Raw genomic sequence first — 23,200 nt, forward strand, 5'->3', positions numbered from 1 at the left:
GCCCCCTCATCACAATGTCCCATGCATGCTGCCCCCTCCTCACAATGTCCCATGCATGCTGCCCCCTCTTCACAATGTCCCATGTATGCTGCCCCCTTTTCACAATGTCCCATGCATGCTGCCCCCTCCTCCCAATGTCCTATGCATGCTGCTCCCTCCTCACAATGTCCCTTGCATGCTTCCCCCTCCTCACAGTGTCCCATGCATGCTGCTCCCTCCTCACAATGTCCCATGCATGCTGCCCCCTCCTCACAGTTTCCCATGCATGCTGCCCCCTCCTCACAATGTCCCATGCATGCTGCCCCTCCTCACAATGTCCCATGCATGCTGCCCCTCTCCATGAGCTCCTAATGCTGCCTTCCTCTTTTCCATAATGACACCTCCATGCTGCCCCATTCATCATACTAAGACCACCACACTAACGCTTATGCTGAGACACCCCCCCCACACACACACTACCCCACTCTTGATATTGACTCCCCTACATTGCTCCACTCCATACTGAGCCAACACATGCTGCCCCTTCTCCATAATGAGCTCCCAATGCTGCCCCCCTCTAATTCTGAGTCCTTACACTCCCCCATCGATTTTGTCATTGCACTATCCCTCAACCCTTGTCCTCTGTCTCTAGCATTGGCCCCTCTCTCCCATTCCCCCAGCAGCAGCCTCTCTCCCCCGCCTTCAGCAGCAGCCTCTCCCCCAGCATCAGCCTCTCTTCCCCAGCCCCCCCAGCATCAACCTCTCTCCCCCCAGCGTCCCCCAGAATCAGCCTCTCTCCCCCCAGTCTCCCCCAGTTTCAGCCTCTCTCCCCCAGCTTCCCCCAGCATCAGCCTCTCTCCCCCAGCTTCCCCCAGCATCAGCCTCTCTGCCCCCAGCATCAGCCTCTCTTCTCCCAGCCTTCCCCAGCATCAGCCTCTCTCCTCCCAGCCTCCCCCAGCATCAGCCTCCCCCAGCATCAGCCTCTGTCCTCCCAGCCTCCCCCAGCATCAGCCTCCCCCCTCCCAGCCTCCCCCAGCATCAGCCTCCCTCCTCCCAGCCTCCCCCAGCATCAGCCTCCCTCCTCCCAGCCTCCCCCAGCATCAGCCTCCCCCAGCATCAGCCTCTCTCCTCCCAGCATCAGCCTCAGCGTCCCTCCTCCCAGCCTTCCCCAGCGTCAGCCTCCCCCAGCATCAGCCTCCCCCCTCCTAGCCTTCCCCAGCATCAGCCTCCCCCAGCATCAGACTCTCTCCTCCCAGCCTCCCCCAGTATCAGCTTCTCTTCCCCCAAGTCTCCCCCAATATCAGCCTCTCTCCCCCCACCAAATGCGCAGATCTCCAGTCTGCATTAGAGACACCCCCACGCTCCTTATGAATCTTCAGCTCTGCGAGCACTTACCTGCTCCAGGGCCCGCTGTCATCTTCCTGGCTCACGTGAGTATCCTCTTCTGACACGCAGCGTCCTCTGCGGAGTCCTGCTGTGAGCTCTGCATGTGAAATCCACACAGCATTGGACGCAGCACAGAGGAAGGAGCTGATTGGCGCGCCTGTGACCCCGGAAGTGTAGGCGCCGGCAGTTACGGGGTCAATCAGCTCTCTGTGCCCGGCCACCGCAGTTTGTCTGCATTTGCGTCTTAATTGATGCGGATACAAATAAATAGAGGTGCGCCTCTCCCCCCTCCCCCCTCCGAAAATACAGCGGATTTAATGGATATGTGAAAAAAAAAATAATTTTTTTTTTACTGCTAGAAGGTGCCGCCCCCCCGCATCCTGCCGCCCCAGGCACGGGACCATGGGTGCCTAATGGTAAATACGGCCCTGGCTACAAGGGCCTCAATATTCTAACCGAGTTCCAAGGACAAGGTAACAAGCTGTGCTGTACATGCAGACTGAATGGAAGCAGATAAAGAGGCCGGTGCCAGAGCATTTAGGCGGCTGTTCACAGATAGGTCAGGATTTGATCTTGCTGATCCCAGTGGTGGATTATATCCTGATACAATGCTGGGAGTATAGGGAACTTTGGGTCAGGGGGTCCATTGCCTGAGCAAAGTTACCAGGCTTACCTTGAAGAGGCATAACTAAGTGACTACCTGGTTCCTCACTAGAGCCAGTGACAGTATGGGTATGCTTGTGCTGCTGGTACCAGCTAGATACCACTGCAGGGCAGTCCCTGGTACTACGGCAGTTGACCAGTTAGGCAGTTAGGAATGCAGGACTCAGAATGTAGGACTCAAGATATCAGCTGGGATGGCTTGTACAGACTGTACGACTGATTGCCAACTGGATGGCTGGCACAGGCTAAACAGCTGGTATAGACTGAACTACTAATACAGACTGGTCAGCTGATACAGACTGGATGACTGGTACAGAGTGGATGGCTGATACAGACTGGACAGCTAGCAAAGGCCAGACAGCTAGTACAGACTCGTACACAGGACAAGTACCGGTTCTGGATCTTGGGTTAGGGTTCACATGACAGGTTCTGGATTCTGGATCACAGATTCTGGTACACAGTATGAGTACTGGACAACAGAGACCTGACAACTAGCAATCATAGAGGCAATCTGAAAGTACATGTTGCTCAGGTACCTCTATAAAGGGCAGGATGCTTTAAGTACCCTTAAGTACCCAGTACCTCCCAGGCATAGGCTAGAGGCACTTCCGCAATAAGTGTGCTGCCCTTTTAAGAGGCAGGGAATGAATGCGCAAGGCTTAAAGGCTGCCCCCATCGTTTGTGCGTCACGGGCAAATGCTGCCCGTGGCGCACAATATCGCTAGTACCTGTCACACATATTTACCTTCCTAGTGACCTCGCTGTGGGCGGCGAACAGCCTCTATTCTAAGAGGGCGGTTCGTGCGGTGTCACACGGCAGGCGTCCAATAGAAGCGGAGGGGCGGAGAGCAGCCGTATGAAAGTCACGCCCACCTCATTGCCAGAGGACGCAGGTACGGTGTTGTTCGTCATTCCTGGGTTGTCACACGTAGCGATGTGTGCTGCCTCAGGAACGACGAACAACCTGTGTCCACCACCAGCAACGATATTTGGGAAATGGACGACGTGTCAACAATCAACAATTTGGTGAGTATTTTGCATCGTTAGCGGTCGCTCGTACGTGTCACACGCAACAACGTCGCTAGCGAGGCTGGCTGTGCGTCACGAATTCCGTGACCCCAACGACATCTCGTTAGTGATGTTGTTGCGTGTAACGGGGCCTTTAGCGCGCTCCCACGAGACCTGTACAGAATGTGCAGTCCCAGGAGCAGGAAGCTGTGGCAGGAAGAGAGTCCACAAAAGCATGGAGTTTAGAGGTGAAGGTGAAGATTAAGAGACTGGTCTGTAGCTGGCAAAGCAGATCTGGTTGAGGGATGATTTTTTTAGTAAAAGTTTTATGATGGCAGATTTGAAGATACTGGAAAAAAGAGAGAGGTTAAATAGTTTAGTTAGGTGGGTGATGAGAGCCAGAGTGAGGGACTGGAGGAGGTAAGAGGGAATATGGTCAGTGGTGCAGGTAGTAGAGCGAGAAGATATGAGGAGCCAGGTAACTTTTTCTTCCATTACCGGTTTAAAGCCAGAAAGTTAATTTGAAGTACGAGAGGGAAGAGCATGCCTGATACTTCTGGTAGTAGCGAAAATTGTTGAATATGGTGCATTTTTTCTTTGAAATAAGTGGCCATATTGTTAGTGCTGAGGTTGGTGATCGAGAGGACTGAGGAGGGAGTGACAAGTTTCAAAAAGTGTACGGAACAGAGCTGTGCATGTATGATGTATACAGAGCGAAGCAGTGCATTTATGTGTATATACTGTAGCAAAGATGTGTCTATCACTTTTATTATGTGGTGTGATATAAGCTTTATCTTATTTGTAGTGACAATTCTCATTACTGTCAAGACAATTACGCAATTGAGTGCCGATTAACGGAATAAGGCAGCGGCTGTTCAAGTACTAGGCCAATTATTGGGGAACTCACAGTGAGGGTATTGCGTATGTATGTATATATGTATGTGTGAGGCCAGGCGGTGCCAGCTCTGACTGTGAGGTTTAGCACAGGAAGATGTCATGTTGGGTTGAGCTGAATGTAAACAAAGAGCTGCAGAGAATAACGGGATTATTCAAGAGGAACAAAAGTTAGAAAACAAAAAAACAATGTAGGGGTGTTTTATATGACAATACAGCACAGATTAGCTTAAAAAAATGTTGGCGTTTATGTCAAACTCCTTTAAGGGTACCGTCACACTTTAGCGACGCAGCAGCGATCCCACCAGCGATCTGACCTGGTCAGGATCGCTGCTGCGTCGCTACATGGTTGCTGGTGAGCTGTCAAATAGGCAGATCTCACCAGCAACAAGTGACCAGCCCCCAGCCAGCACGGAGCCGGCGTCTGGAAGCTGCGGACACTGGTAACTAAGGTAAACATCGGGTATGGTTACCCAATGTTTACCTTAGTTACCAGCGCACACCGCTTAGCTTAGCGTGTGCAGGGAGCAGGAGCCGGCACTGGCAATGTGAGAGCTGCGGAGGCTGGTAACAAAGGTAAATATCGGGTAACCACCTTGGTTACCCGATGTTTACCTTGGTTACAGCTTACCGCAGGCTGTCAGACGCCGGCTCCTGCTCCCTGCACATTCAGGATTGTTGCTCTCTCGCTGTCACACACAGCGATGTGTGCTTACCAGCGGGAGAGCAACAATAAAAAAACGAACCAGGGCTGTGTGTAACGAGCAGCGATCTCACAGCAGGGGCCAGATCGCTGCTCAGTGTCACACACAGCGAGATCGCTAATGAGGTCACTTCTGCGTCACAAAAAACGTGACTCAGCAGAGATCTCAGTAGCGATCTCGCTGTGTGTGAAGTACCCCTAAGGGGGGCTTTGCACACTACGACATCGCAGGTGCGATGTCGGTGGGGTCAAATTGAAAATGACGTACTTCCGGCATCGCATGCGACATCGTAGTGTGTAAAGGCTCGATGATACGATTAACGAGCGCAAAAGCGTCGTAATCGTATCATTTTTCAATTAAGTGTAACGCTAACCTAATTAACCTAGTCCAGCAATTGAATTAAATGTGACATCTTGAACGATGACATTCTTTTGTCCTTTCCTGTATGAATGTCATTACGGATTTTTTCCTTCTTTGTGGGATGTTTCCCTGGTATTAGGTGATGGGGAGTGGCATCCCCCCCCCCCCCCCCCTCATCGTACCTTTTTTCCAGATATTTTGAGGTCATTAATACATTAAACAGTCTGCTACTGTATTTTCATGGGTGGTTTTTATCCCCTTTTTACAGCCCTCAATCCTTTTGGATCAACTAGATTCGGAGGATCCCTTTATAAATAAATCTGTGGGATCCTTGAGATCAGTAGATCTTTGGAATGGGCTTAAAACATTGCGTTACTAGGCTTATTGACAATTTTTGCTTGTATATGGCCCCTATGGTTCTATTTGTTTCCAAGGATTCCTTCTGATATCTGGAATCCTTGTGATCAATGGGTACCTTGTAAAGGCTAAAGACATTGCGTTACCTGCCTTGTCGGCGATACTCTGTTTGTCCATATACACACTCTGCCCTGAGTGGGCAGAGTAACAGTAACGTGTCTGTGTTGTCTGAACCTAGATGATTCAAGTAGCTACCAGTATACCATTTCAGAACGCCGCCTTCATATGTACTACAACGCTATATGAATAACATTATGCGCCGAGTCCTCTTGCACTTTGACAAGCGCTTAGTATATTTTTATTTCGGCGCATGTGCAGTAGCGATGGTTGGATGGTGATTTATAAAATAGATTATTCAATAGCATTTCATAACGCCGCTCACGTATTATACTGCACCGCCATATGTATAACGCTAAGCGCTTTGCTTTTCTGCACTTTGATAAGTGCCTAATATATTTTTGTAGAACGCATGCGCAGCAGTGAATGATGGGTAGTGAGTTACGTCATGTGACCAAACCAAGATGGCGGCCGCCATCGGAGCGGTGCAAACGTGCACCGTTTCTCAGCTGCAGCACGTGTGAGTGATAATTTATGTCCTTTATATGTGCTACACAGGAGGCTGGTGCACTGCCTTCACTCTTTTTTCCCCTGAGGAAGCCACGATTATAGGTGGCGATACGCGTGGGGTTACCACGCAAGGAACCCTCTCACTCTCCTCATCACCCTTGCCCACATGGGTGTCAGACACCCTTGGTAGTAAGTACGGGACTGTGATTGTCATGCTGTAGGCAGCTTTCCATTACCAGCCTGCTTTATTAGATTTATAATACCCTTACCATTCAGGGTCAGGGCTGTCGTATTCATCTAAGTGTCCAGGATCTGGCTTATGTGATATTTCCCTGGGTTGTTCACCGTTACCATCTATCACTGGCTTATAGTGCACAGTCTTGGGGGCATGACTGAACGTGACTCTTTTGATCTATCCAATTGTGGTTTATTTGTGATCGTGGATATACATACCTTCTGCCTGTCTATCGTTAAGTGCAAATTCCAATCTTTGCTACTGGCTCACACATTGTGTAATTATATCTAGTATTGGACTAGTACAATTTGTGTTATACATGTAATCATAGACAAACTGGAATATAATTCTGTTCCCTTCAACATTAAGTACCAGCTTGAATCCGGTTACTGGTCTCTAAACCACGTGGCTTACTGCCTTCCTTATTTAACACTGTTTATTGGCATTTTGGGTGTATGACTGGACATTAATTTTGTCCATAAGAGAATTTTTTATTACAATTTCATTTCATATTGTGACTTCATGATATTGTTCCTGGCGGGTTGGTTTATTATGCCATCGGCTTTTTAAGTGTTTTTAATTTTGTTCTCCTGTGTGCCTCACTCCCAAGTGTGGTAATATGTGATTAATGTACTTATGTTGTAATAAAGTCTTTTCTATTTATTCTTAGTGCAGTGATCCCTTTTTGGTATACCTTTTTCTCTCTTACTACTGCTGTTTTGTATACCAGGTGATCCCACCGGGTAGTGCCCTTCCCCCCCCCTTTCCAGTTGGTAATCGTATCATCGGTGCAGCGTCGGCGTAATCCATGATTACGCTGACGCGACGGCCCGATGTTGTTCCTCGTTCCTGCGGCAGCACACATCGCTGTGTGTGAAGCCACAGGAGCGAGGAACATCTCCTACCGGCGTCACTGCGGCTTCCGTAGGATATGCTTAAGGAAGGAGGTGGGCGGGATGTTTACATCCCGCTCATCTCCGCCCCTCCGCTCCTATTGGCCGCCTGCCGTGTGACGTCGCAGTGACGCCATACGACCCGCCCCCTTAATAAGGAGGCGGGTCGCCGGCCAGAGCGACGGTCGCAGGACAGGTGAGTCCATGTGAAGCTGCCGTAGCGATAATGTTCGCTACGGCAGCTATCATAAGGATATCGCCGCTGCGACGGGGGCGGGGACTATCGCGCTCGGCATCGCAGCATCGGCCTGCGATGTCGCAGCGTGCAAAGTGCCCCTTAGTCTGTTCCTCATGGTGACTATCATATCTTTTTAATAGCATTCTAATAAAGCAGTTTTGAGATCTTAAACAATGTGGATTGTCTCCCTAACTAAATCTATATTGAGTTTTGGTGGTCTACAATGGGATTGGAACCTACAGATCAGGGACTGCATCTGAATGATTTAAAGAAAAACGTAGTAAGTCCTATCTAAGTCTTTATTATAATATACATAATATATATTTAACAGATGGGCTGGGTGTTGGACGGCAAGTGTCCTGATCATGTATAGGAGCATCTCTCCATTGCTTATGTCACATCAAAAAGAAGAGAGCAGTATCAGATAATATGTTTATGTAAATGGTAAATATTTTATATGTATATAGCTTATACAAAGGTGTATTATATGAATACGAATTGCTTTTCAAAAACAATTAATCATTGCTAATTGTATATATTTTATAATAATCATCTAATAGTCTAAATTGTTTCCTTTTTTTCTTGTAGATGTGTGACTTTACTATAACTTGCATTTTTTTTCTTTCAAGTTTTCAATAAAATTATAAAAAAAGAAAACTGCTACTTTCCTGTGTGTGTCTTTTGATGTCGATCAAAACATTCTTTTGCTGTAAAACTTTTCCCACATTCTGAACATGAAAATGGCTTCTCCCCTGTGTGAGTTCTGTGATGTACCACAAAATGTGATTTGTTTGTAAAATATTTTCCACATTCTGAACATGAAAATGGCTTCTCCCCTGTGTGAACTTTTTGATGTGACATAAGATATGATTTTCTATTAAAACATTTCCCACAGTCAGAACATGAATATGGATTATCCCCTGCATGAATTCTCTGATGTACCACAAGATGTGATTTGTTTGTAAAACATTTTCCACATTCTGAACATGAAAATGGTTTCTCCCCTGTATGAATTCTTTGATGTGAAATAAGATATGATTTTCTATCAAAACATTTTCCACATTCCAAACATGAATATGGCATCTCCCCTGTGTGAATTCTCTGATGTGTAATGAGATATGATTTCTCTTTAAAATATTTTCCACATTGTGAACATGAATATGGATTTTCCTTTGTGTGAATTTTCTGATGTACCACAAGATGTGATTTGTTTGTAAAACATTTTCCACATTCTGAACATGGAAATGGCTTCTCCCCAGTGTGAATTCTTTGATGTGAAATAAGATATGATTTTCTATCAAAACATTTTCCACATTCTGAACATGAATATGGCATCTCCCCTGTGTGAATTCTCTGATGTGTAATGAGATATGATTTTTCTTTAAAATATTTTCCACATTGTGAACATGAATATGGTTTCTCATTTGAGTGTATTCTCTGATGTACAACAAGATTTGATTTGCTTGTAAAACATTTTCCACATTCTAAACATGAAAATGGCTTTTCCCCTGTGTGAACTCTCTGATGTACAACAAGTTTAAATTTCTCGTTATAACATTTCCCACATTCTGAACATGGAAATTCCTTTTCCCCTGTGTGAATTTTTTTATGTTTAATAAGATGTGATTTCTCAATAAAACACTTCCCACATTCTGAACATGAAAATGGCTTCTTTCCTACGTGAATTCTTTGATGTACTACAAGTTGTGCTTTCTGTCTATAACATTTCCCACATTCTGAACATGAAAATGGCATCTCTCCTGTGTGAATTCTTTGATGTATAACAAGTTTGAATTTCTCATTATAACATTTCCCACATTCTGCACATGAATATGACTTCTTCACCGTGTGACTTCTTTGATGATTAACAAGATGTGATTTAGCAATAAAAAATTTACCACATTCTGAGCATGAAAATTGTTTCTCCTCTTTAAGAGCTCTTTCATTTTCAACAGTCTTTCTATGACTTTTGTTTTGCATATCAGTCATTGATGAAGCAGAAGAAAAGATCTGTTTAAAATTATCAGATGAAATATTTTTGCTGAGAAGAGCTTGATGAGTATTGGGCATAATGACATGTTCTTCATATGTATCTGGTATAATACCATGATCATCTGCTGCAAAATCTGAAAACATCAGATGTCCCTCTGAGCTACTGGTACAGGCATCTGTCAAGAATCAAAGTGATTTTATTATTTTTCAGTATCACTGCATTAAAATCATATGAATATTATATATTTTATACATTTTTATACATGTTGTAATACAAATCAATTATCAATTGACTGAGAAAATAGAGCACAAAACAAAAACTATTAGATTATGATGTTAGGCCACCAGGTAGTACGGTTTCAATTTTTCACTTCTCTGTTGGAGTCGTCTTCTCCATAAGTTCATGTTTAATCAGAGGTGGGGAACATTTTTTCTGCCAAGGGCCATTTGGATATTTGTACCATCATTCCAGGCCCATACAAAACTATCAATTGAATTTTATACTGATATATTTGGTCAAACATTACATTAACTCACCCCTAATGTAATGGCTGGAGTTGCTTCTCACTGGTGAGGCTTGTAATGTTAGGTGGTTTTAAAGCCTTCACAACATTTGATATATGTAAACGTCAAGGTCAAGAAGGGTTTCTCGCAAAATTATGTAAACTTATTTCATCTCAATCATGCGAGCACAGCCCACACAATCACAGCCGGGAACTTGGCTTAAGTGATAACTGAGCTCCAGCTGTCATAGCCAGAGATGGCCCCCATGTCGCCCTGATCAATAGCGATCACAGCATTTAGGAGGCTGGGACAGGGAATGTGCTCTCTTTCTGACCCCTGCGATATGGTCACAAGGGTGCCCAATCATTACCATGGCAAACCAAGGTGAAATGATGACCACTGAGTCTGCCAGCTATGGTGCCTTGTTAGACCATGCCAGGAGCACGGTGTAGCATATGTTCTGTCAGTGTCACACTGCAGGTATAAGGTATTGCAACATATTTGAATTGCAATACATTATATCTGCAATCAGAGTAGTAAAAGTTAATGTCCCATATAGGGACCTAGTAAAAAAGTGAAAAAAGAAATAAAAATTAAAAAAAATCAGAAAATAAAGAATTAAAAAAATGAAAAACATACCAATAAATATGTATATTGATGTAACTACAAAAATGAATAAAAAAGTACAGATATTTAGTATCGTTGCATCCAAAAAAACCTGATCTATAAAATTGTCACACTAGTTAACTCTTTCAGTGAACTAAGTTAAACAAAAAATATCGCAAAAACTATCTTTTCGTCATAAAGCTGAAAAAAGTGGAATAAAATGCGATCAAAAAGTCATATGTCAAAAAAAGATAGCACTGAAAATATCATCTTGTCCCAGAAATAATAAGCCTCCACACAGCTCCGTAAGTGAAAACATATAACCTTTATAGCGGTCAGAATACAGCAATGCAAAAACATTTTTTTCTATAAAATTGTTTTTATTTTGTAAAAGCATCAAAACATAAAAAAACACAATATAAATGTGGTATTGTTGTATTCGATCTGAACCGAAGAATAAAGCTGTCTTTATCACTTTCACAACATGGTGAACGGTGTAAAAAAAAAAAAAATAAATAAATTCCTGAATTGCTGTTTCTTCTTGATTTTGCCTCACAAAAAACGGAATAGAAAGCAATCAAAAACTATTATGTGGCCAAAAAAAAATCAAGCCCTTACATAACTCTGTTGGCAGAAAAATAAAAAACTTTAGCCTTCCAAATTGAGTGATGCAAAAAACACATTATTTATTAAAAACATTTTCTTATAGTGTGATAGTAGCCAAACCTAAAAAAATATAAACACTGAACAAAATATAAACGCAACACTTTTGTTTTTGCTCCCATTTCTCAGGAGCTGAACTCAAAGATCTAAGTTTTTCTATATACAAAGAAGGCCTTTTTTTCTCTCAAATATTGATCACAAATGTGTCTAAATCTGTTAGACCTTGGTTCCACCTGCGATTAATACAGACGAGTGAAATTCCATAAAACAATTTGCACCAGTGTAAACCTATGAGGCAGTGTCCATCTGTGATCCTTTTTTCATGCCATATAAGCATGAGAAAAGAATTGCAGCAAGCTGCGTTTGGAAGTAAGACTTGGCTCACATGCACCGATAAAGTCTATGGGTGCTTGTAAAACAGCGCACTGCACTCGCATGTCATCTGAGTGGAGTGCGATATAAGCACAAACAGACAGACAGTGGAGAAGAGGAAGAAAATGCTCTTTCCCTCTTCTGCGCAGTTATGATCCAATCGTAAGATCTTATCACACATGACACTTGGCTCATGCTTTCAGCAGAAACTGAGCCGAGGGTCATTAGCATATCACTTCCGATGCTCTTGCGTGCGCCTTTGGCTGGCCACAATAAAAGGCCACGCTAAAATGTGATTTTGTTGCACAGCACAATGCAGCAGATGTCGCAAGTTTTGAGGGACTATGCAGTTGGCAACCTGACTGCAGAAATGTCCACCAGAGCTGTTGCCTGTGAATTGAAGGTTCATTTCTTTACCATAAGCCATCTCAAATGGCGTTTCAGAGAATTTTGGTAGTACATCCAACCGGCCTCACAACCGCAGACCACATGTAACCACACCAGCCCAGAACCTTCACATCCAGCATCTTCACCTCTAAGATCGTCTAAGACAAGCCACCCACACAGCTACTGCAACAATAGGTTTGCATAACCAATGAATTTCTGCACAAACTGTCAGAAACAGTCTCAGGTAGCTCAACGGCATGCTCTACATCAGGGGTCTCAAACACGCGGCCCGCGGGCCGCATGCGGCCCCTCAGGGTAGTTCGTGCGGCCCCCAGGCCCGTTGCTCCTGTTCACTATCGCGGCAGGTGCAGGGGCCGCAGCCACTGTCTGCACTTTGTCAGATGAATGTGTTTCCGGTGCTGCGCTCTTGCGCCGGCAATACAATCATCTCACATAAATCACTGACAGTGACACTGCAGCTGCCGCGATAGTGACCGGGGGCACGGGCCTGGGGGCCGCACGAAGCAGAGATGAGGAGGCGGAGGGAGCGCGGGACAGTTGAGAAGAATGGTGTGTGTGTGTGTGTGTGTGTGTGTGTGAAGTACGGCACATTAACTCCTTAGCGTCCTATGACATACTGGGTACGTTATGGCTCCCTGGTACTTAAGGACCCATGACGTACCCAGTACGTCATTGCGAAATCGCAGCCCCGGTGGCTACTATCGCTGCAAAATGCTAATACCTTAGATTCGGGGAGGAGGGGACCTCAGGAGGGGTGATGTCTCCTCCCCGGACCTACGGAGGCTGTGATTGGCTGACGAATGCCGCTCAGCCAATCACAGCCACTAATGTTTCAGCCATTGAAAATCGCTGAAACATTGAAATCCAGCCATGGTCAGTGCAGCTGTAGCCCTGATCATTGGCTGGAGCTGGGTGACCTGTGTTTCACCCGCCCCCAGCTCTGATTGGAGAGACCGGCCTTGTGACCGATCTTTCCAATCACTGTGGATCTGGGGCCGCAGACCACTCCCCTCAGCTTCACTCCGGCGTCTGTGGAAGGTGAGGGGAGCTGCTGACCCATTACTACAGGATGGGGACAAAGAGCGCACATTACTATGAGATGGGGATAAGGCTGGGGACATTACTATAGGATTAGGACATTACAAGGATGGGCACAGTACTATAGGATGGGGACTAGGATGGGCACAGTACTATAGGATGGGGACTAGGATGGGCACAGTACTATAGGCTGGGGCCATTACTACAGGATGGGGACAAGGTGGGCACATTACTGTAGGATAGGGACATTACTACAAGGGGACAAGGATGGGAAACATTACTATAGAATAGGGATAAGGCTGGGGACATTACTATAGGGTGGGGACAAGGTTGGCACATTACTAAAGGATGGGCACATTACTATAGGATGGGGACATTGCCACAAGGGGACAAGGATGGGGAATATTACTATAAGATGGGTGACAAGGATGGACACATTACTATAACATGGGGACAAGGATGAACACATTACTACAAAATGGGGACAGGGATGGGGAACATTACTTTAGGATGGGGACAAGGATGAGCACATTACTGTGGGATGGGGACTAGGATGGGGTACAATACTACAAGGGAACAAGGATGGGCACATTACTGTGGGATGGGGCACAATACTACAAGGGGACAAGGATGGGCATTTTACAACAATATGGGGAACATTACTAAAAGATGTTGGTCAAAATTTCTATATAGTGCTAATAGTAAGACTATTAGTTATGAGAAAGGAATAAAATATATATAAAAAAAATGTTTATATTTAAACAAAGAATGTGCACGTTTGCTATAATGAACAAGTGAAAATGTTCAAAATCAGTGATCCCAAGGTGTGTAAAAAACAATAAAATATATTATATATGGTACCAATAAAAATGTCACTTTGTTTTGCAAAGAATGCGGCCCCCCAAATTATTTTTTTCCTCTGTGCGGCCCATACACCCGGCCGAGTTTGAGACTCCTGCTCTACATCCTTATCAGGGTCTACCCCTGACTACAGTTCACGATCGTAACCGACTTGAGTGGGCAAATGTTCACATTCGATAGCGTCTGGCAAGTTGGAGAGATGTTCTCTCATGGATGAATCCAGGTTTCACTGTACAGGGCAGATGGCAGAATGCGTGTATGGCATCGTGTGGGTGAGCATTTTGCTGCTATTAACATTGTCAATTGAGTGGCCCATGGTGACGATGGGATTATGGTATGGGTAGGTGTATGTTATGGATGATGAACACAGGTGTATTTTATTGATGCCATTTTGAATGAACAAAGATTCTGTGACGGGGGGCCCATTGTTTTGCCATTCTTCCACGATCAGCACCTCATGTTGCAGCATGATAATGCATTGCCCTGTGTTGCATGGATGTGCACACAATTCCTGGAAGCTGAAAACATCCCAGTTCTTACTTGGCAGCATACTCACCAGACATGTCACGCATTGAGCTTGTTTTGGATGCTCTAGATCGGCTTATACGACAGCTTATTCCAGTTCCTGCCAATATCCAACAACTTTGCACATCCACTGAAGAAGAGTGGACCAACATTCCACAGGCCAACAACCTAATCAACTCTATGCAAAGGAGATGTGTTTGTGGGAACCCGGTACTCGTTCTACTACTGCTGAGTGAAACAGTTGTCATGTGGCAGTAGATATGTTCGTGTGCCAGAATTAATTTGGGCACTATGAGTTAGGAAGTATGTAATGCATTGTGTTATGATGTGCATTCACTGAGGATTGTTAATTCCTTTACAATGGCCTTACAGAATAAAACGGCGGCAGGAAAGGGTACTTATTCTGATCCGCCATTTTAAAACGGTGGCAAGAATAAAGTGAATAGCGCCCCCCAGTGTTTCAAAATCTACAGGGTTTCAGCTGAAACCCTGAAGATCACGATTCGGGCTGTTTTTTCCAGTCCCTGGTCAAGTGATCACCGGTATACACCGTAGAAAAATGATCATGTTGCAGAAAATGGAAGTGCCGGAAAAAAATTATTTATCTCCCACCTGGTATGATCAAACATGTCAGATGGGAGATAAATGTCCTCTCATGGTCAATCTTGGTATCCCAGCATGGCCAAAGTCCCCCTTCCTCTCCTGATCATCCAAAATGGCAGCTACACGAGTGGTGTGCCCCTCGCATTCATCCTCCTCCTCTGATTTCTGTCTCATCTGACATGTCAGATGAGACAGAAAAGTCCTCCCAGGGCCCCCCCTGTTTCCCCAGTACCTCCTGCAGCGCCGATCACCCGTGACCCCTCTTTCTCCTTGTTTTCAGAAAAATTGCTGCCGCATGCACAGAGAGCCAACTGTCAGATGGCTCCCTGCGATAAGTGAGAATGAGTTTACTGTAGTTCACAGTGCCGTCAGTGTGACCCGGGCAGTGTTGCTGCAGTATTCTCAATGCAGTCAGTGCAGCCGCAATCCTCACATGGAGTCCCTGCACTTACAGAAAATGGGGGATACGTGCACTGAGCATGCCCCCCATATCCTTGAAGGTCCAGAGTCATTGAGGGACCTCCAAAATGAATTACGGCGGACCGTTTTTTTTTCTTTTCAATAAATTGGTGAAAGAGGGAATGCGTTTGTGAGTGTTTTTTCAAATATTTTTTTTTTGTAATTTTTATTTTTTTATTTTTGACTGGATCAGTAATGTTGGGTGTCTGATAGATGCCTCAACATTACTAACCCCTGGGCTTGATGCCAGCTGACCAGACCACAGCTGTCCGCATTACCTTGGCTGGTAATCCAATTTGAGGGAACCCCACGTTTTTTTAAAATTATTTATTTATAAATAATTGAAAAAACAATGTGGGGTGACATCTGTTTTGGAGTACCAGCCAAGGTGAAGCTGCCAGCTGCTGCAATCTGCAGCCGTGTGCTTTACTCTAGCTGGCTATCAAATATGGGGGGACCACATGTCGTTTTTAAATTATTTTTTTTTTGCTAAATACAAGGCTAAACACCCATTAGTGCCACATGAAAGTCACTAAAGGGTGCCAGCTTAGAATAAGTAGGGGGTGGGACATTATATAGGTGTTTTACCTCTGTCTGTCAATCCTAGCTTTTTAGGCTGCGTGCCCATGATTATTGTTTACAACATTTTGGATGCAGAGTGTTTTCGCTGTGTCCAAAATGCTGCATTATGCAATGCAAGAGCAGTGGATGTATTTTGGCCACTGTGCTTCTTTTCTCCATAGTATAAACTGACCTGCGGCATGGCTTCCCAAGCTGCAGTATGTCAATTTATGCTGTGGGGATGAGAGTGTTCTCCATGGAGAGAATAGAGATAAAGTCTGCAGTGACTCTAACCTGGATCATGGACATGGGAAGCGTGCTCTCCCCCTTGGACAACACTCACATCTCTGCAGGACTGACACTGCATCCTAGATGCAGTGTCGCCAGATTGTGGGCACATAGCCAAAAGTGAGAAATTTGGGATTACAGCAACATTTTAGTGAAGTACCTGTGGATTCAAAATGCTCACTATATCCCTGAATAAAATCCTTGAGGGGTCTAGTTTCCAAAATGGTGTCACTTGTGGAGGGTTTCTGCTTTATAGGTACCTTAAAGGCCCTGCAAATGCGACATGGTATTCATAATTTATTTCAACTTTTCCAAATTTGAAATGGTGCTCCTTCCGTTCAGAGCCCTCCCTTTTGTCCAAACAGAGATTTTTGGCCACATATGGGGTATCACTGCGCTCATAAGAAATTGGATAACAAACTGTGGGGTCCACTTTTGGTATTGCCTCTTGAAAAAGTGAGAAATGGTGCTTGTGAAAAAAATGAAAATTTTAAATATGATGACCTAAGGTTATTAAATTCTGTGAAGTACATGTGGATTCAAAATGCTCACTATACCCCTGGATAAAATCATAGTATCATAGTTTTTAAGGTTGAAGGGAGACTCTAAGTCCATCTAGTTCAACCCGTAGCCTAACATGTTGATCCAGAGGAAGGCAAAAAAAACCCAATGTGGCAAACAAGTTCCAATGGGGAAAAAATTTCCTTCCTGACTCCACATCCGGCAATCAGACTAGTTTCCTGGATCAATACCCTGCCATAAAATCTAATATACATAACTGGTAATATTAAATTTTTCAAGAAAGGCATCCAGGCTCTGCTTAAATGTTAGTAGTGAATCACTCATTACAACATCATGCGGCAGAGAGTTCCATAGTCTCACTGCTCGCACAGTAAAGAATCCTCGTCTGTGATTATGATTTAACCTTCTTTCCTCAAGACGTAGCGGATGCCCCCGTGTTCCAGTCGCAGGCCTAGGTGTAAAGAGATCTTTGGAAAGGTCTCTGTACTGTCCCCTCATATATTTATACATTGTGATTAGATCCCCCCTAAGCCTTCGTTTTTCCAAACTAAATAACCCCAAGTTTAATAACCTGTCTTGGTATTGCAGCCCACCCATTCCTCTAATAATCTTGGTCGCTCTTCTCTACACCCTCTCCAGTTTAGCTATGTCCTTCTTATTTATCGGTGACCAGAATTGTACACAGTATTCTAAGTGCGGTCGCACTAGTGACTTGTACAGAGGTAGAACTATATTTTTTTCATGAACACTTATACCTCTTTTAATACATCCCATTATTTTATTAGCCCTGGCAGCAGTTGCCTGACACTGTCCACTAAAGTGAAGTTTACCATCCACCCATACACCCAAGTCTTTTTCTGTGTCTGTTTTACCCAGTGTTCTACAATTAAGTACATAATCATAAATGTTATTTCCTCTACCCAAGTGCATGACCTTACATTTATCTACATTAAACTTCAATTGCCACTTCTCAGCCCAATCCTCCAATTTACATAAATCTCCCTGTAATATAAAATTATCCTCCTCTGTATTGATTACCCTGCAGAGTTTAGTATCATCTGCAAATATTGAAATTCTACTCCGCATGCCCCCAACAAGGTCATTTTTTAAATATGTTGAAAAGAAGCGGGCCCAATACTGACCCCTGTGGTACCCCACTATGAACTGAGACCCAGTCCGAGTATGTATCATTAATAACCACCCTTTGTTTCCTATCACTGAGCCAGTTTTTAACCCAGTTACACATATTTTCCCCTATCCCCATTATTCTCATTTTATGTACCAACCTTTTGTGTGGCACCGTATCAAAAGCTTTTGAAAAGTCCATATACACAACATCCACTGCATTTCCCTGGTCCAGGCTTGAACTTACCTCTTCATAGAAGCTGATCAAATTAGTTTGACAGGATCGATCCCTCATAAACCCATGTTGATACTCTGTCATAAGGTTATTTTACTTGAGATACTCCAGTATAGCATCTCTCAAGAAACCCTCAAGGATTTTACCAACCGTAGAGGTTAAACTTACCGGCCTATAATTTCCCGGCTCAGTTTTTGTCCCCTTTTTGAATATTGGCACCACATTTGCTATGCGCCAGTCCTGCGGTACCGACCCTGTTATTAAGGAATCTGAGAAGATTAAAAATAATGGTCTATCTATCACAGAACTCAATTCCTGTAGTATCAAATCCTCGAGGCGTCTAGTTTTCAGAATGGTGTCAATTGTGGGGATGCTCTACTGTTTAGGCACCTCATGGGCTTTCCAAACGCAACATTGGTTTCGCTAATGATTCCAGCCAATTTTGCAGTCAAATGGCACTTGTTCCCTTCCGAGCATTGCCATGCGCCCAAAAAGTTGATTTTCACCACATATGAGGTATCAGCGTACTCGGGAGAAGTTGCACAATAAATTGTATGGTGCATTTGTATCTGTGATCCTTGTGAAAGAAAAGCTACCTGGTTGAAGTAACAATTTTGTGGTAAAAATGCATATTTGTCATGATCCAGGCCAGCTTTTCCCTGGTGTGGTTACACTCAGCTCTGGCCTGGTCATGTCAGGGGTTAACTTCCCTTGCCTCGTTCTGGATCCCAGGATGCTATATCTTGCCTCTCTACCTATGGCTCAGTGCTAGTGATATTTCTGCCTTGCAGCATGTATACTGGCTCTGGTGAGTGTTCCCGATCTTTCCTGCCAGTGTGTCCTGACTTATATCCTCCCCCATTTGTCTGCCTGTCCCGGTCCCTAACTTCCCGCTCCTGTCTGTTTGTATTTCCTCTGCATACCTGATCTCCCGCCTTCCGACTCGGTTCTGTTTTCTGACTTGATTTTGATCCTCCCTTTACAGTGACTTGACTTTTCTGGCTAGACCCTGACAGTTTGACTACTCTATTGGCCCCTGGTGGTTCGCCTGTTAACTGCCTGCTGAAGTTACTCTGCTGTACTTCAGCTTCTTTTCTGGTACAGTGTTACTTTGTCTTTCCTTAACTACTCTGCTGCCACCTAGTGGGGAATACGCTGTACTATGTCTTACTAGCCCTTTGTACAGCGTGACAATATTTTTATTTTCCCGGCTCAACATTATAAAATTCTGTAATGAAATAAAAAAGGAGAGGGCGCTCCTGTGTGGAACCTTAAAAGCACAAGATTTAAGTGGTGTGAGATACACACTCGCCTGATAGTGTTGTACAGCAGGTACAACACTGTATGATGCTGAAGGGGGAATCCTGGTTCACCGCTCCTCATCAGCGGGGATCCCGTCTTCTATGACCCACAGGAATCTGGTCACACGATCGGAACTTCCACGTGTAGTGTGAAGCCGCCGGACCGGCGTCTGACAGCAGCTCCTCCTCTAGGACGGATGGTCCCGTGATCCCGGTAGCAGTGATTCACCAGCCCCTTGCATACACATCAAGTGCATCGCAGGATCCTGATCTGGCTGCAGCAGCCGCGTGAGCTCCCAGAGGGAGATAATTAAGTGGAGAGCAAAAAAAAAAAAAGGGGGGGGGGGAAATACCACGGTATTGGCCGCGCTGCTCAGAAGAAGGTAGTGATAAGATTATTGATGAAGATTTATTAAGGATTAACATGCCACTACGCGTTACGGGGGTACATCCTCCCCCTTCCTCAGGTAGCCTCCACTAATAAAAATCTGTGACGCTCCCGGGGGTTCAAGGTTCTGACCAAACATGAGGGGTCTAGTTTCCAAAATGGGGTCACTTGTGGGCAACCTTCACTGTTTAGGCATCTCAGGGATTCTCCAAACACAACATTGCGTCCGCTAATGATTCCAGACAATTTTACAGTCAAATTTCACTCCTTCCCTTTCAAGCCTTACCATGAGTCCAAACAGTTGATTTCCACCACATTTGAGGTTTCAGCATATTCAGGACAAATTGCACAATAAATTTTATGGTGCATTTTATCCTGATACCCTTGTGAAAAAAAGCTATCTTGTTGAAGTAACAATATTGTGGTAAAAATGTATTTTATTTATTTTCCCACCTCAATGTTATAAACTTCTGCGAAGCCCTCGGGGGTTCACGGTGCTCACCAAACATCTAGAAAAAAATCTTTGAGAGGTCACTTGGGGGGGGTCTGCTGTTTAAAGTTTTTTTTCTCCGACGATGCACCACGGACTTGAGGATTATTTGAAAAATTGCTCTTTTATTAAATAACAATCATTCCATTGGTCAACAGTAAAAAAACAAGGGGGGCACTGCGAGGGGGACACGTGCTACGCGTTTCAACCACTGTAGTGGTCTTAGTCATGAACTTTCTTGATTTTTTTTTTTTTTTAAATAATGCTCAAGTCTGTGGTGCATCGCTGGAGAAAAAAAACCCCTCTGTTCGCTTTTCCTATTCCCAACCGCCACACAGCATGTACCTGGAGCTAAAGCAGGAACTGAATGCAAGAGCATACAAGGGTGGGCTGACTCAAACTGTATGTTTTTAGCTTTCTGCTGTTTAGGTACACTAGGTGCCCTTCAAATGCAACATGGTACGCGTAATCTTTAACAGCCAAATTTACTTTCAAAATTTGAAATATTGCTCCTTCCATTCCGAGCCCTCCCATTTGACCAAACAGAGGTTTCTGACCACATGTGGGGTATCAGTGCGCTCAGAAGAAACTACGTAATATATTTTTGTGTCCATTTTGTTTTGTTATTTCTTCTAAAAGTGAGAAAACAACATTTTTAGGTAAAATGATAATTTTTTTTTTCATTCCACATTGCTTTAGTTCCTGTGAAGCAGCTGAAGGGTTAATAAACTTCTTGAATGTAATTTTGAGTACTTTGAGGGGTGCAGTTTTTAGAATGATGTCACTTTTGGGTATTTTCTTTTCCCTTAGGCCTCTGAAAGTCACTTCAAATGTCATGTGGGCCCTAAAAAATGATTCTGTAAATTTTGTTGGAAAAATGATACTGATGAAGTTTAAGCCCTTCTAACTTACTAACCCCAAAAAATTGCACTACTGTAAGGTAGACATGTGGAAAATGTAATTTATGAACTATTTTGTGTGACATAACTCTCTAGTTTAAGAGCATAAAAATTAAAATATTGAAAATTGCAAAATTTTTGTCAAGTTTCTGATTTTTTCACAAATGAAAGCAAAATATATCATCCTAAATTTATGACTATCATGAACTACATAAATCACAAAAAAAACATTCTCAGAAAACCACGGAATCCGTTAAGGCGTTCCAGAGTTAAACCTCATAAAGTGACACTGGTCAGAATTCTAAAACTTGTCATTAAGTACAAAATTGCCTTCATCCTTAAGGGGTCATATGTACGTTGCTGCCATCTACTGGTCAATGTATGCATATGAAAGTTAGGTGTTCATTCACCTTACAACAAGCTGCCATGGAAACGGCTGGGAGAAGTCTCCCATCTCAGTGCTGACAAGTCCAGTAAACTGGAAAAAAACCCAAGTCTAGTCAGGAGAGAGGGAGGATCTCCCATGATCTCTATCCCAGTCCATGCTGAGGGGACATATTTTTCTTCATATACTCACCTCCACAAAGGAGTGAAGCTTCCTATAGACAGGAGACATAAGGCTGAACACATGCTCTTCTGTATACCACAAACCCCATCTTCCCTAACCCCTACAATAGGGAATGATATCGCGAAAACCGTGAGTAGATAGATGCCACTAGTGTGTTGCCACGGGAAGCCAACCTGTGAAGGTCCCTCCATCAACGAAGCATTACCTGGACTAAGCAGCATATCACCAACAGCAAATGAGGAGAACTGTACTCCAGTTGCCCTCAGAGGCCCAAACTTGCTTGTTTATAAGGAGAAGACACCTTCTTTTATACCAAAATATTAAGTGTATCCTATACAGTGAACTGCCACCACTTTCCGCCACTTTACCTTTAAGGGTACAGTTCCACTTGTGATTTGCACGGACGAGTGCAATCCGATAAAAGATCGGATTGCACTCGCACCAGTGCAAAACTATGGGGCAGTGTCCATCTGTGATTGATTTCTCATGCCATTGCGGCATGGGGAATGAATCACAGCATGCTGCGTTTGGAAATGATTCTCGACTCACGAACCCCCATGTAATCCGAGTGCAGTGCGATATACGCAGAGACTGGCCGCGAAGAAGATGGGGAGAAAGTGCTCTCTCCCTCTTCTCCGCACCTGTGATGCGATAGCAAGATTGCATCACAGTCGCATGACGCTCAGCAGACACTCGCAGCAGAGGGTCATTAGCATATCTCTGCCGATGCTCTCGCATCACAAGCTGTACACTAGTGGAACCGTACACTAAAGGCCGCTTTACACACAACGATATCGCTAACGAGATGTCGTTGGGGTCACAGAATTCGTGACGCACATCCGGCCTCGTTAGCGACATCGTTGCGTGTGACAAGTACGCGCAACCGCTAACGATCAAAAATACTCACCACATCGTTGATCATTGACACGTTGTTCATTTTCCAAACATCGTTGATCTTTTGGAACGCAGGTTGTTCATCGTTCCTGAGGCAGCACACATCGCTAAGTGTGACACCCCAGGAAAAGACGAACAACTGCGTTCCTGCGTTCTCCAGCAACGAGGTGGGAGTGTCCTTCATGTGGCTGCTCTCCGCCCCTCCGCTTCTATTGGTGACCTTCTGTGTGACGTCGCACGAACCGTCCCCTTAGAAAAGAGGTTGTTCGCCGCCCACAGCGACGTCTCTAGGAAGGGAAGTATGTGTGATGCATACTAGCGATTTTGTTCGCCACGGGCAACGATTTGCCCGTGACGCACAAATGACGGGGGCGGGTGCGATTGCTAGCGACATCGCTAGCGATGTCTCAGCGTGTAAAGCGCCCTTAAGAGATAGACTGCATACTATTATGCACTTCAGTAAAGTGTTATGTTTGCAAGTTCACCCATGTGTCTTGTTGCTTATAACTGTACAAACATCATGGGCGCTCCAACACCTGCACCCAGACACCACC

The 23,200-nt window shown here is 44.4% G+C and overlaps 2 protein-coding genes across 2 annotated transcripts in view; one reads left to right on the plus strand and one right to left on the minus strand.

The window, feature by feature from the left end:
• The window catches only part of LOC142311928 (uncharacterized), a 252,254-nt gene that overhangs the window by 150,212 nt on the left and 78,842 nt on the right, over positions 1–23,200 (plus strand). The gene's annotated exons all lie outside the window — the stretch shown is intronic.
• LOC142310532 (uncharacterized) overlaps positions 1–23,200 on the minus strand; it is a 119,489-nt gene that overhangs the window by 73,181 nt on the left and 23,108 nt on the right. Inside the window, exon 4 of the mRNA XM_075348053.1 lies at positions 8,009–9,512. Coding sequence (XP_075204168.1) covers positions 8,009–9,512 — 1,504 coding nt within the window. The remainder of the gene's footprint in view (positions 1–8,008; positions 9,513–23,200) is intronic.

This window comes from Anomaloglossus baeobatrachus, chromosome 5 (assembly GCF_048569485.1).
Source record: "Anomaloglossus baeobatrachus isolate aAnoBae1 chromosome 5, aAnoBae1.hap1, whole genome shotgun sequence".
Lineage (NCBI taxonomy): Eukaryota > Metazoa > Chordata > Amphibia > Anura > Aromobatidae > Anomaloglossus > Anomaloglossus baeobatrachus.